The sequence below is a fragment of the Danio aesculapii genome, chromosome 7, assembly GCF_903798145.1.
Source record: "Danio aesculapii chromosome 7, fDanAes4.1, whole genome shotgun sequence".
Classification (NCBI taxonomy): Eukaryota; Metazoa; Chordata; class Actinopteri; order Cypriniformes; family Danionidae; genus Danio; species Danio aesculapii.
Genome location: NC_079441.1, coordinates 16,658,725 through 16,672,546, shown reverse-complemented (window position 1 = coordinate 16,672,546; position 13,822 = coordinate 16,658,725). Strand labels below are relative to the sequence as shown.

The following is a 13,822-nucleotide window of genomic DNA, read 5'->3' as shown; positions in this document are numbered from 1 at the left end:
CAGCCTGGTCTTAGCTGGTCAGGCTGGAAAATGACCAGCCAAAACCAGCTATGACCAGCTTAAACCAGGCTGGTCAAGCTGGATTTAACTGGTCATTTTCCAGCCTGACCAGCTAAGACCAGGCTGGAAATGGCTGAAAACCAGCCTGGAAATGGCCAAAACCCCTCTAAAACCAGGCTGGTCAACCAGCTAAAACCAGCCAACCAGCCTAGGCTGGTTTAAGCTGGATTTTTCAGCAGGGAAAAGTACCGATACAGCACATAAAAAGTACTCAAGGGAAAGTAAAATACACATTTTTAAAACTACTTAATAATGTACTATTCTTGAGAGCAACTATTCCGTTACAGTAATTTGAGTATTTGTCACTTGTTACTTTACCCCACTGGCCACATGTCCAAAAAGCTATTATAGTGGGCAATTGAAAAGTTATTATGGGCAGTCCAATATCATGGTCAACCATTTGGTAGAGCAGGCAGTTAAAGGATTAATAATAATTATGGCAGTAAAAAAAAGAAAAAATAGGTCAATTATTTTCTAATAAAAAATATTAGGGTTACTAATAATAAATAAATAATAACTATAATAATAAATATTAGAGCCCCTTTACAGAGGGGATTTTAAGGATTTCTATTGTCAGTCAGTAATTCAGAAAAAGTACTCTCAACAGCCAGAAAAAAAAAAGATTATTATTATTATTTTTTTTTGAGGAACAATTTGCATATAGGCAAATAATTAATTATTGTGTCCTTGTAAAACTGTGTCCTTCCAAAAAAATTGTCCTTGTGTCCTAAGATCCTTCAAAATATAGCTGCATGACAAAAAAAACCTTTTTGATGAAACACCCTTTAAAATTTATTGTATTTGATCCAGAAGTTTTCTTTTCACTAGACCGAACAAAAAAACAACGAACGCAAACTCTCCATTCTGCCATTGACTGGCCTTCATTTCTCTGTGTCTCAGAGTGTGTGTGTGTGCTGATGTTATTCAGCTTTTGTGGTGTTGTGTGAGGGCCACTTTGACATCAAGACGTCTGCTATATGTTCTCTCTGCAGTGAAGCACTCTTGTTTTCATGGTTCAGAGCATCTTTATGCTCGGCATTTACAACAGGATGTGGGCTGAGAAGACACTTGTGCTTCATATCTCAATCTTAAGTTAAAGGAAACTCTGTTCCACCAGCGTCTTCCTGTGTCGACTCCATACAGCTACACAATATTCTGCACATTCATTTGTTTAACTGCATATTCACTCAGTAGTAGTGGGTTTCTAGAGCTGATGGTTAGGCATACTGCTATTCTTAGGTGCTGCAGATTTTAGTAAAAATAACAGATTTTTTTATTTTAGTTTTTGACGTTTACCTAAACGTCGTCCACTAAAGTGCTTTAGATTTTTGGTGATGTTTATAATGTGATTTGATGGTATTATCAGTATTTATATATAGCACTTTCTTCATATCTATAATGTGTTTTTAAACTCCGTATACACACATGTTTATATGTTGTTGCACCCTATAAATAAATACATAAAACCAAAATAAATGTAATTTTTTAAATAATTTTTTTTTATCTAATATAAAATAATATTGTGTAATATAATGTAATATAATATAACATAATATATTATAATATAATTTAATGTAATGTAATGTATTATAATATAATATAACATAACATAACATAACTTAACTTAATGTAATGTAATGTAATGTAATGTAATGTAATTTAATATAATGTAATATAATATAACATAATATAATATAATATAATATAATGTAATATAATTTAATGTAATGTAATATAATATAATGTAATGTAATATAATATAATATAATATTATATAATATAATATAATGTAATGTAATGTAATATAATTTAATGTAATGTAATTTAATATAATATAATATAATATAATATAACAAAATATAATATAATGTAATATAATTTAATATAATGTAATGTAATATAATATAATGTAATGTAATATAATATAATATTATATAATATAATATAATGTAATGTAATGTAATATAATTTAATGTAATGTAATATAATATAATATAATATAATGTAATGTAATGTAATGTAATATAATTTAATGTAATGTAATGTAATATAATATAATATAATATAATATAATATAATATAATATGACAAAATGTAATTTAATAGTATTTTTTTATCCAGGGTAAATGCAATTTTTTTTAAAATATTTTATCTCACAAATAAATGCAACTGTTAGGGGTGTAAGAATATATTGATACACGTGATATAACTACTGCAATAGTTTGTTTGGCGATACTGTATTGATCCTTGAAACTCAATATAGAAATTTTTGAAAAATGATATGATTTATAGCGGTTGTTTTGTTTTAAATCTAATAATACCTCCCGATGCTAGACACCAGTATTCTTGATAGGTAGACTAGTGTGACTGATAGGATGTACTAGAATGGCGGCAAGCAGTTTTTTTCTCTTTTACTCACACTGCAGTAAACATAGTTAAATGACATGCTCTGTTAAAGGGACTGATTAGTGAAAATGCTGATCTCATCATGCTCTGATTACAGAAATATTTTGGGTTTTTTTGTTCTGTGGCTTGAAAATGGTAATGTGTTCTTAATGAAATTGATCATAAAATTATATCTTGGGCTGGACGATATTGCAAAAAACATTGATATTGATATTGTCACAATATCATGTTTCATATCATTCGATATCGATAATTATTGAATATTTTTTAACAATACGTTTAAGAATATTAGGATTTTTTTATTTTAATTTACCAACATTACTAAGACAAATAATTTTGACATAGACAAAAACAAAAATATTTCAACTAAATATCTGATCTCTTTATAATAAAACAAACATAAGTGTTAAAGAGACTCTTAAACTTGATAAATAAAATGTTACACAGTGTGTGCAATGGTAAAGGTAGATCAACATCTGTGAGGTGTGAATAATAATGATTCAGTAAACCTCAAACTTTGTTAACAAAACAAATTATGATAATCAAATCTGAGCTTTCAAGTAAAGGAACCAGCCGTCATTATTCAAATACCTAATGTAACATAACAGATTGTGAATGACTACATTACCCCTATGCTAAAAAATCTTTCAGATGGGGTGCTATTGGCTGGGATGCACAAGAAAAGAAGCCACTCTGATGACATCCTTACATCCTTTTTTATTTACAATCTCCTCACTGCTGCTATACGGCACTCATTTTCGGGTGTGTTATTATTCTGACCTGAAGTGACAAGCGCGAGCACATGGTTTCCTTCATCATTTTCTAAGCGTCTCTCGTAACTAGGTGACTATCAACCATTTTCTCAGAGGGTGACAAACGGACAAACCATTGCTGCAGCTCTGATTAAAGTTTATGGAGAAAAATAAAAAGCACTGTAGTGTTTGAATGCGCTGTGTTTGTCTGAGGTAATTAGTCTGCCATTACTGAAATGTGTATATTCCATACAAAGTGTGAAGCAGATTGGTTAGTTCTATTTGCATGAATTGCAATGCGCTCGCAGCATTTGGAAAAATTCTGATGTTTTTCAACTAGTTGTACCTGGAAAATGCACACACCATATGCGCGTCGCACAAGTTGCATGCCTCCATTGGAAATGACAAACGTACGCCCTAATCTTATTGGCATTCCATCCAAGGCACGCGCTCAGCAGACACACTAAAACTATAGCCTTCATACAGAAACATTATACCGAACTTTTTTTTATCGTTATTGACAATGGTGTACCAATTTTATCGCCCAGCCCTAATTATATCCTTAAAATAATACAAATATGCAATATATATTTTGGATTACAATATTGCAGTGTATGGCAACCCCTCGATGGTGATATGTATCATATTGCCAGATTCTTGTGTATCACCATCAGCCCGATTAAATATAAATAGATGTTGAAAAAACAGGGACTGTATCAATAAAATTGAACTAAATATTTAAAAGCAATATTGTATTTTGGCAGCATTTATAAACAGCACTTCCATTATGTCCTAAAATGTTTTTGTTTTTTTTACAGATATGCTCATAAATAACAGTATCAGACAGTCATTTTGTATGTTAGGGATAAAATTGTATCCTTTATATGAATAAATATAAATACATTTGCTTTCTAGGCTATACCAGCACATTCAGCATGCAACTCTTGACAGAGCTGCCAAATATCAAGTGATTTCATTACTGTGTCCCGCGGTTAGGTCTGAATTTCTGTTTATGTGCAGAAACTAAATTATTGTACTTTTTTTCTTCATTACAAGTTGTTTCTTTTTTCACGTCACAGAAATGATCAATCTACAGGTTATTTAGTGTAATAACACAGCCTTGAATTTTTCAGTTTAAAAGTAAATCAGGTTTAAATGGCAAGAGTTCCTGTGGGGACGAAAGTAACACTGTTATTTATGCCCCACTGCTAATATAGCCATACCTTATTTTTCACTTCCACTTTAGAGTTGACTTTTGAAGCGTTTGATGGAACTAAAATTTAAAAATTAAAATGTAATTTAATATTTTTTTGCAAAGATGAAGGACAAAATATGTTTGCAGTTAACATATTTACACGATCATAGTTCGATATATTTAAAATCTATATGTAAATTTAGCACATATTGTTGTGTTACTTTTTGTTGTGTTGCCCAACTGTTGTAACCAACACAGGTTCATTCTAAAAAACAGCCATATATACGTTTCTGTTTCTGGAGATTGCGAATTATGTAGCCCCAACACATGGCTGCATGTAATTTTTAATACGAATGCAGGAGAGGGTATTATGCCGTCCCTTTCCTCGCTTCACAGCTGATCTCTTACCTGCATGTGGACGGCTTTTCCGCTGTTAACAGTTTGTCTGGTAGCTCGTGGGGGGATCGGTCGGTTGGTCAGTCAATTAGTCAGTCAGTCGATAGCGGCCTCTGGTGGATTTACATGAGAAGAGCATGCATGAATGGCACTCGTGAGAGAAATTTGAGATCTGAAAAAGCGTACGCAGCGGCAAGTAGGGGTCTGGTCTGCCATCTTCATTTCCATCTGTTTGTGCAGGGAGCGCATTCTTTCATTGAGTGTGGGATTGAACGTGACTATGCTTATTTTAATTCAGCAATTTATTTTTTAAAAGCAAATTAATTAAACTAAAAAGTAACTCTCATTACATTTTTAAAGTAACTCAAATTTTACTTATTTTTTTTAAGTAACATGTTACTTTACTTGTTACTTAGAAAAGTAATATTATTATGTAACTCTCATTACCCCAACACTGCTAACCACAGGTTAACATTATCAACATTATCTTTTAAAAATAGTTTTTTATGAAAAATTTCTCTTTTTGCCCTGCTCTCCCCTAATAGTTTCTGGTTATGCTAAAATTGTCTTTTTTTTTTTTTAAACTCATCTAAACATGCTGGGTTTTACACAATTGCTTCATTTTGTCACAACACAAGTTAAGTCAACATAATAGTTTTTGCAAATTTAAGTGAATTGAACATAAAACATTTAAGTTGTCTCCAAAAAAAAACTTTTGAAAACAATTGAAAATTTGTGTTGGTTCAACTCATATTAAATAAGTAGTTTGAACAAACAGCAAAGGTAATTTTTTCAGTGCACTATAAAAAATGCTGGGTTCCACACAATCAATTTGTGTTGAGAAAACATGAAGGAATTAAGTTAACTTATTAGTTTTAGTTTTTTATTACTTATTAGATAGATTGAACACAAAACAATTAAGTTGTCCCAAAAAACCTTAAGGATTGTGTTTTTGCTGCTCATTTTAAATATGTAGTTTGAACAAACAGCAAACGTCATGTTTTGTGTGTGTTCAGTATTTGTAATTAAATGAAAATGAAATTACAAATCTGAACTTAATAAATGAATATCTTAATATCTGATTATTATTAAATAAATATTCATTTGTTTTAAAAATCCAACATTTACAATTTAAATTTTAAATCATTGTCTTACTGTATATGATTTTACTCTCTCTCTCTCTCTCTCTCTCTCTCTCTCTCTCTCTCTCTCTCTCTCTCTCTCTCTCTCTCTCTCTCTCTTTCTCTCTGCTTTACTCATTTCCCCGCCCCTGTTTCCTGCCTATATTATCAAGACACATTCAAATCTTCTATTTTATGCTCTGGTCGGCTATGGGTTTAAGGACAGTTGAATGAAGGTAAGTTATTTCTTCTTTTTAGCAGATATTTTGATGTGTTTTTTAATTTTTTTATTTACTCTTTCCATTTTGACAGTTAACATTCATAAACAGCCCTTCTGTTATATAATAACATATGTTTAATCTCTGATAAAATAATCCGTCAACCTGTTGTTCACAGTCTTTCATTTTCCTTTGCAATCTGTTCAGTAAATAAGCTCTTTTTAGAAGCCTATCATCATGTGTGTGTTCGAGGAAACATTAAGAAACACGCACACACAACGATGGTAATTTTCCCTTCTTTAGGGATTTGATTCACTTTTGGCGCAGAAAAAGCTACAAGAGAATCACTCATTATTTGAGAGCAGCTGCTTTAGCAAAACTTGTGAATTCCTGTTAAGTGGCGTTAAGTGGTTTGAATAAAAAAGGAAACATGACTGAGACTGGTGTGAATGAATAAGTAGTGTTAAGGCGTATCAAGAGTTTCACAGATGAGTGACTTAAATTATTTCGTTTGCACTGCAATGATAATGTAAAAAAAACAAATTGATTTCCTGCCATCTTTTCAAAAAAACTAAAGCAGGCGTGCTTTACTTCCGTGCTTCTGCACTTTGGAGGCTTTCGTATGAAACAGTATATGGCGGGAGGGAGCTGGTGTTTGTGCGGCAGGAAAGCCACAGGTTGTTACAAACATGCCGATTAGTTTATTGAGCTAAATGTATTGAGGTGTATTCTTTCTTTTGCTGCTGAGTTCAGATTATTATTTTTGTTCCTTTATCTTATTCAAATTCAGCTTGACATAAAATTTGAATAATTATGTAAGAATATAGATTCAGAAATTCTGGAGCAATTAATAGCCTATAGGTTTTTGAAATGTAATAAAAGGCTTTAAGGCTGTTTTTGTTTAATTTGATTACAATTGCATTTTAATTTCATTTATTAAAATTACCATTTTATTATTATACAGTAAAATAATGTAATTGTAATGTAATGTTATGGCCATAAAATACCTTATTTTTATTTTTTAATTAAAACGGGATTGTAATTCTCTTTTTTATGCTGTATAATATGCTGATTTAGTGTTTAGTTTTATCAGTTATTACTGCTGCTGCTCATTTATTTATAGTTGTTTGAAAATATTTTTTTTCTTAATATTTTTGTGGAAATAATTAAAATTTAAAGTGATCTGACCTTTAGTTGCAATATTTATAAAAAGCACTTCCTTTATATGCACATTTTTGTTAACTCTGTATGCAGAAATGCATAATTTTTATCGGAAAATAGTCAGAAATGCAGAAACAAATTTTTATCGGCTTTAGTATTTTTGCTGTATATTTTTTCATTATTCAGGATTCTTTGTAAAACAGAAAGTTCAAAAGAACATCTTTTGTAACCAATATTTTTACTGCCAATTTTGAATCTATTTAATGCCTCTTTTTTTTACTAAACAAAGATTAATAAATACATTTTTTAATTTGTTTTATATAAGAATTGCACTTACCAGATTTCAGTCATGGAACGTTTTTAAATTGAATTTAAATACTAAAATAAAATTAAACATTGCTTTATTTTTACTTTATTTTCATCAAATGTCTTTTTTAATACTTGATGAAAATAAGAGAAGCACTTCTTTCACAGAAGTAAAATTAATTGGCTCACAGCAAGGTCACTGGTTCGAAGCTCGGCTGGGCCAGTTGGCATTTCTGTGTGGAGTTTGCATGTTCTCCCCGTGTTGGCGTGGGTTTCCTCTGAGTGCTCCGGTTTCCCCCACAGTCCAAAGACATGCGCTATAAGTTCATTGGATGAACTAAATTGACCATCGTGTATGTGTGAGAGTGAGAGTGTGTGTGTGGGTGTTTCCCAGTACTGGGTTGCAGCTGGAAAGGCATCCACTGCGTAAAACAATTGCCAGAGTAGTTGGCGGTTCATTTCGCTGTGGCAATCCCTGATAAATAAGGGACTAAGCCGAAAGAAAATGATTGAATAAATTGCTGTATTTTTACTGTGTCATCAAATAAAAATGTAAAAACTAATTTTGATGAAAAGAACCACTTTCAACAACATTTTGAACTTATATTAAATGTAAAAAAAATTTCCATCACAGAAATAAACAATAAAAAAAATATATTTAAAGAGTAATGTTTCAAAATATTGCTGTTTTTGTCATGAAAAGAAAATCTTAATAAAAAAAATAGTACTTTAAAGTATTGCTGTATTCTTATTGTAATTTTCATCAAATAAATGTTTTTATTATGGATAAAAATAAGAGAAGCACTTTCAGAAACATTAAAACTCTAACTTATTTTCAAATTTAATCTTTTCCATCACAGAAATAAATAATAATTAACATTATATTCAAATATTGAATTTGTAAATATACAAATTATATTTAAATAGTATGTAAATACTGTTTTAGAGCATTGCTGAATTTTTACTGTAATTTTGGTCAAATACATTTTTTTTATTATTGATGAAATAAGAGAAACACTTTCAAAGACATTTCAACTCTCACTTATCTCAAACTCTGGATGTACAGACTAACTTTAGCTTCATTAACTAAAAAAAAATCAAGTTTGCCCTTTGTGTAAACCAGGGGTTTTCAACCTGTGGGGTGCGCCAACACCTATTGGGGCGGGGACACGAGAATTTGAGGCTTGCACTCGAGTAAATTATGATGACAGTTTTTATGCCTTCACTAGAGTGGATCTGATTAACATTAGTTCCACAGCTAACTATCAGGCACCTGTAGAGTTAATGTGTTCGAGTGAAATATATACAAATAAAATGGACCGGGTGCAAGTTAAATCATTAATTTTTCAACTTTAACTGCAGTTCGGCAGTTTCACTTTCACTCATGAACATTTCATTCATGCCCCTGTGACAAACCGGGGTATTTGACGCGAGTATGGAATAAGGACTTGTGGACGAGTGGTGTTTTAATGGAATTTAATACCGCACGCTGAATGGAAAGAAAAAAACTTCTGCATTTCGCGATGTGTGTGTCTGCGCTCCTTTACTGACAGCCGTGTGTGTGGATCTTGTTGCAAAATGTGGTAAAAAGTCCCACATGACGGTAATAGTTTGATTGCTGTGTTTACTTCAATAATGACACTAATATATGCATACTCCACGTCTAAATTTCTATTTAATTTCTATTTCATTTTAATTGTTTTATATTCAGTCCACTTAAATTTGTAAAAATGTATAAGTTAACTTAATTCCTTCATGTTTTTCCAACACAAATTGGTTGTGTGGAACCAGTATTTTTTACAGTGTTTATTTGACAAACTCCCTGTTTCCTCCCTTAGTCATGGCGTCAGGAACGGTTGACAGCACTCCAACTGTCCTTGCCCTCCTCTTCATATGGGTCATCCTTGTTCTGGCTCTGGTTTACTTCTACAGAAAACTAAACACGGAAACGAACGGTCAATACACCGTCCAGCAAATGGTGTTTGCCCCCGGCGGGCTGCGGGACCAGCTGAGACAAGGAGTCGGCGTTGTGGAAAACAGATTTGGCGTCCACATTTGGCCTCAACCCCGCGAAGATGAGGAGAACATCAGAGACAAGGATGAGGATGATGAAAATGATCAAGACAAACAGAACGACACCTGCATGGAGGAGCGAGAGCAGGAAAACCAGGAGGAAAAAGACGAGGATTCCTCAAGCGATTATTCCAGCGTTGACCTGAGGGAACGGGCAAAGATGCAGAAGGCTGAAAACAAAAATGAGGAGAAAGAAGATGTGGAGGAGAAACCGAAAGAGGAGGAGAAGAAAGAGGAGGAGGAGGAGGAGGAGAAAACAGAAGACGTGAAGAAAGAGGAGAAAGTGGGATTGCTTGTTGATCTCAAGCCATTTACAGGCAGCGCCATTTGGTCTGAGGAGAGTAAAGAGAAAAATGAAGGAAATGACTTTACGGCTTTATGAAGCACAGAGACGTTGCTTGAATTTTAAAAAGGCGGGAAATCAAGGGACTCTACCAAGTGGGTTACACAATGCTGTTGTTGTTGTTGTTTTTTGTATTTTTTTAAATATGAGCTAGTTTAACCCTGTAAAGCCTGATGTGGAATAATAGTCCGAAAAATTGGCAAACACTTTACAACAAGGTTTATTTGTTACTTAGAAAGCAAGAAAGATACTTAGCATTTAACAATAGAAGGTTATTTTAATTTCAACAACTTAAAGGAGTAATGGAGTTCATTGAGTCTGCAGACAGCAGATATACAGTTGAAGTCAGAATTATTAGCACCCCTGAATTATGAGCCCCCCTGTTATTTTTTTTCCCCAATTTCTGTTTAATAGAGAGAAGATTTTTTTCAAGACACTTCTATACAGCTTAAAGTGACATTTAAAGGCTTAACTAGGTTAATTAGGTTAACTAGGCAGGATAGGGTAATTAGCCAAGTTATTGTATAACGATGGTTTGTTCTGTAGACTTTCGAAAAAATGTAGCTTAAAGGGGCTAATAATTCTGACCTTAAAATGGCTTTTAAAAAATTAAAAATAGCTTTTAATGGAGAGATTTTTATCAACACATTTCTAGACATAATAGTTTTAATAACTCATTTCTAATAACTGATTTATTTTATCTTTGCCATGATGACAGTAAATAATATTTGACTAGATATTTTTCAAGACACTTCTATACAGCTTAAAGTGACATTTAAAGGCTTAACTAGGTTAATTAGGTTAACTAGGCAGGTTAGGGTAATTAGGCAAGTTATTGTATAATGATGGTTTGTTCTGTAGACTATTAAATAAACATAGCTTAAAGGGGCTAATCATTTTGACCATAAAATGGTTTTAAAAAATTAAAAGCTGCTTTTTTCTAGCCGAAATAAAGCAAATAAGACTTTCTCCAGAAGAAAAAAATATTATCAGACATACTGTGAAAATGTCCTTGCTCTGTTAAACATCAAATATTTAAAACAGGGGGCTTATAATATCATTTATATTTTTATTATATTTTTTTGTATATTTTTATTACTTTATTTTATTTTTGTTTATTATTTTTTTTTTTTTTAGGGGGGTGGGTTTGTTTCAATTTTAAACAATATAGAACAACATCATTAAATAAAAAATGAATACATAGTATTTTAAAATAAATATAATAATAAAAAGGCAGCATGGTGGCGCAGTGGGTAGCACAATCGCCTCACAGCAAGAAGGTCGCTGGTTCGAGCCCTGGCTGGGTCAGTTGGCTTTTCTGTGGGGAGTTTGCATGTTTGTGTGCGTTTCCTGCAGGTTTCCCCCACAAGTCCAAAGACGTGGTATAGGTGAATTGGGTAAGCTAAATTGTCCGTAGTGAATGAGTGTGTTTCCCAATGATGGGTTGCAGCTAGAAGGGCATCCGCTGCATAAAACATAGAGATGTTTGGCAGGATAGGTTGGCAGTTCATTCTGTTGTGGCAACCCCATATTAAGAAAGGGACTAAGCCAAGGGTATGAGTGAAATGAGTAAAAAATAATAATAATGAAAATAATAGTACATAAAAAGGATGAGAGACAGTATACACCAATGAAAAAAGCTATTTTATCCAATCATGTGGTACTGTTTGTATATAATCCAAAAATGGTTTCCAAATTATCTTAAATAATTAACCCCTTCCTCTAAAGACTATGTTGTCTTTTCCAAGAGTCCTAAGTTGCAAATATCTGAGAACAACAGCCCAATTGGTACATCCATGTCAAAACATTGTATAGCTATTATCAATAATGTTTCAGTAAGCTTAAAGGTCCCGTGAAGTGCTTTGAAATGTGTATTTATATTCAATGTTTGACGTAATCTCAACTGAAACATGAACAGGGGGTGGGACATAGAGTAGCTCCTCCCCTTTCAAAAACAGCCAATGGGGTTTTGTTTTTATGACAGCTCTGCCAGTGAGAGCAGTCGAGCTCAAGCGCATCAAATGAAAAGCAAATGAGAAGCGTCTTGAAGAGGGCGGAGCATGTCAGATATTAGAGAGCATTTGATTGGTCAAGATCTGATGAGAAACTGAAGTATGAGGTGATTCATCTAGGCGGAAGTGACAAACTGCAAGCTTTAGATGTTAATATCAGGTTTATATCCTTTAATGTGAATTTTGTTATTGTTTTGGAGCACACTAGCTGATATCCTTATGACTTACATTTAGTTATATGAAGTTTAATAGGATAATTATACTGGAAATTGGTATTTATATAATTGCCCAATAAACATATCTCTGGATCCAATCAATTCTATGGAGACATGATATAATCTTGCATACTGAATAAAATAATTAAATAACATTTTTAAGGGCCTGTTTTTAAGTATATTTGATGTGCAGGCTGTTTTGTAAGGCATTAGTTAATATGGAGCTCATAACTGAGGTAAAACATTGGTTTATCCACAAGTAAAGATTACATTCTGATCTTTATTACAGCGTGGCATAAATGAAATATCAGTTGTCGGTTTATATCTGCTAATAATGCTTCATTTGATCATTTTTAACATGCAGTACAATACAGTGATACATAAATACAATACAATACAAATAGTAATACAAAACACAATACAAAAAAGTACAATATATTAGATCAATCAATGTTCCCCAAAAGCTTGATGCATTATATTTGATAGTTACATTCAGCATTTTTCTAAAGAAGAATGAATAATCAAGTCAAACTAAGTTGCTTCAGTCAAGTAAACTTTCCTAACAATATAAAAGTCACATTATTTCACAGTTAAAAGACACAAATGATGATAAAATGTATTTTACTTGCTGGATTTCTCAGTTTTTCATGTTTAATATAGAATATGTGCAGGCTTTACAGGGTTAACTTTCTGTAAAGTGGTTCCACACCGCTGCTGTTGTTAGTTTGATCCACTTCCTGTTGTTTTTCTGCAAATGCTGACTGTGTGAATGATGTACGTTTTGAAACTTTTGTAACCTTTTTAGAAGATGTAAATATTTTTTGCAATAAAAATGTTTTTCATTTGTTTTAATTAATATTGCATTTTGAGTCATAGATGGGTGATTTGTCAAGATCCTGTTTGGACTATTAGAACGCAATGTGTAATATTAGGGCACTGAACCAGCAATCTCTCTGAGGCTACAACCATGAACCACATCTCTTATCACGGTTGGTCATTCAGAGCTAGGGTTCATGTCTTGTGTCTTGGGTAAAGATGAGGATGATAAGGAACGCAAACTCAAGCACTTTTTGTGTAAACAGAAATTATGCGAAGAGGTCAAACAAAAAGTCAGCCTTATGTATTTTATTTAATGGAAATGTTTGGTACGGTGCCGAAAGCTCAATTTTGCAAAATCCAAGTTGGAACTTGTTTGGCTTTATGGCTTTGATTTGATCACAGTTTGGGAAGAAATTAATTGATTTTATCCTTTGGTCACTTACGATCACTATAGCAATCATTTCTCTGGTGTTTTAAAAAAGAGACCAAATATAACCCTTTGGTGCTGGTGGGCTCTATGTGCCAAAAAAAACCTCTATGTGAAAGAAATACCACAGGCATTCTTATTCATAAAGATTTATTTATTTTACACTTCAGCAATAAGTAAGAATAAACTGCATAGTCAGCTAACCAAACCTAACCAAAGCCTGTGTTTCAAAGTGTTACAGATTTAGTTTATTACAGTTTCATTGGACTCTTATGACCCTAAATAAAACGTTGCTGTAGCCAAAAAATATATTGCATG

At 32.5% G+C, this 13,822-nt stretch overlaps 1 protein-coding gene across 1 annotated transcript; it reads left to right on the top strand.

Moving 5' to 3' along the window:
• Positions 1-6,130: 6,130 nt before the first annotated feature.
• si:ch211-119e14.1 (ABC transporter F family member 4) lies at positions 6,131-11,071 on the top strand. The gene is made up of 2 exons (XM_056462746.1): positions 6,131-6,166; positions 9,454-11,071. The coding sequence occupies exon 2, from the start codon at positions 9,456-9,458 to the stop codon at positions 10,068-10,070; it is 615 nt and encodes a 204-aa protein (XP_056318721.1). The 5' UTR covers positions 6,131-6,166; positions 9,454-9,455; the 3' UTR covers positions 10,071-11,071.
• The last annotated feature ends 2,751 nt before the right edge of the window (positions 11,072-13,822 follow it).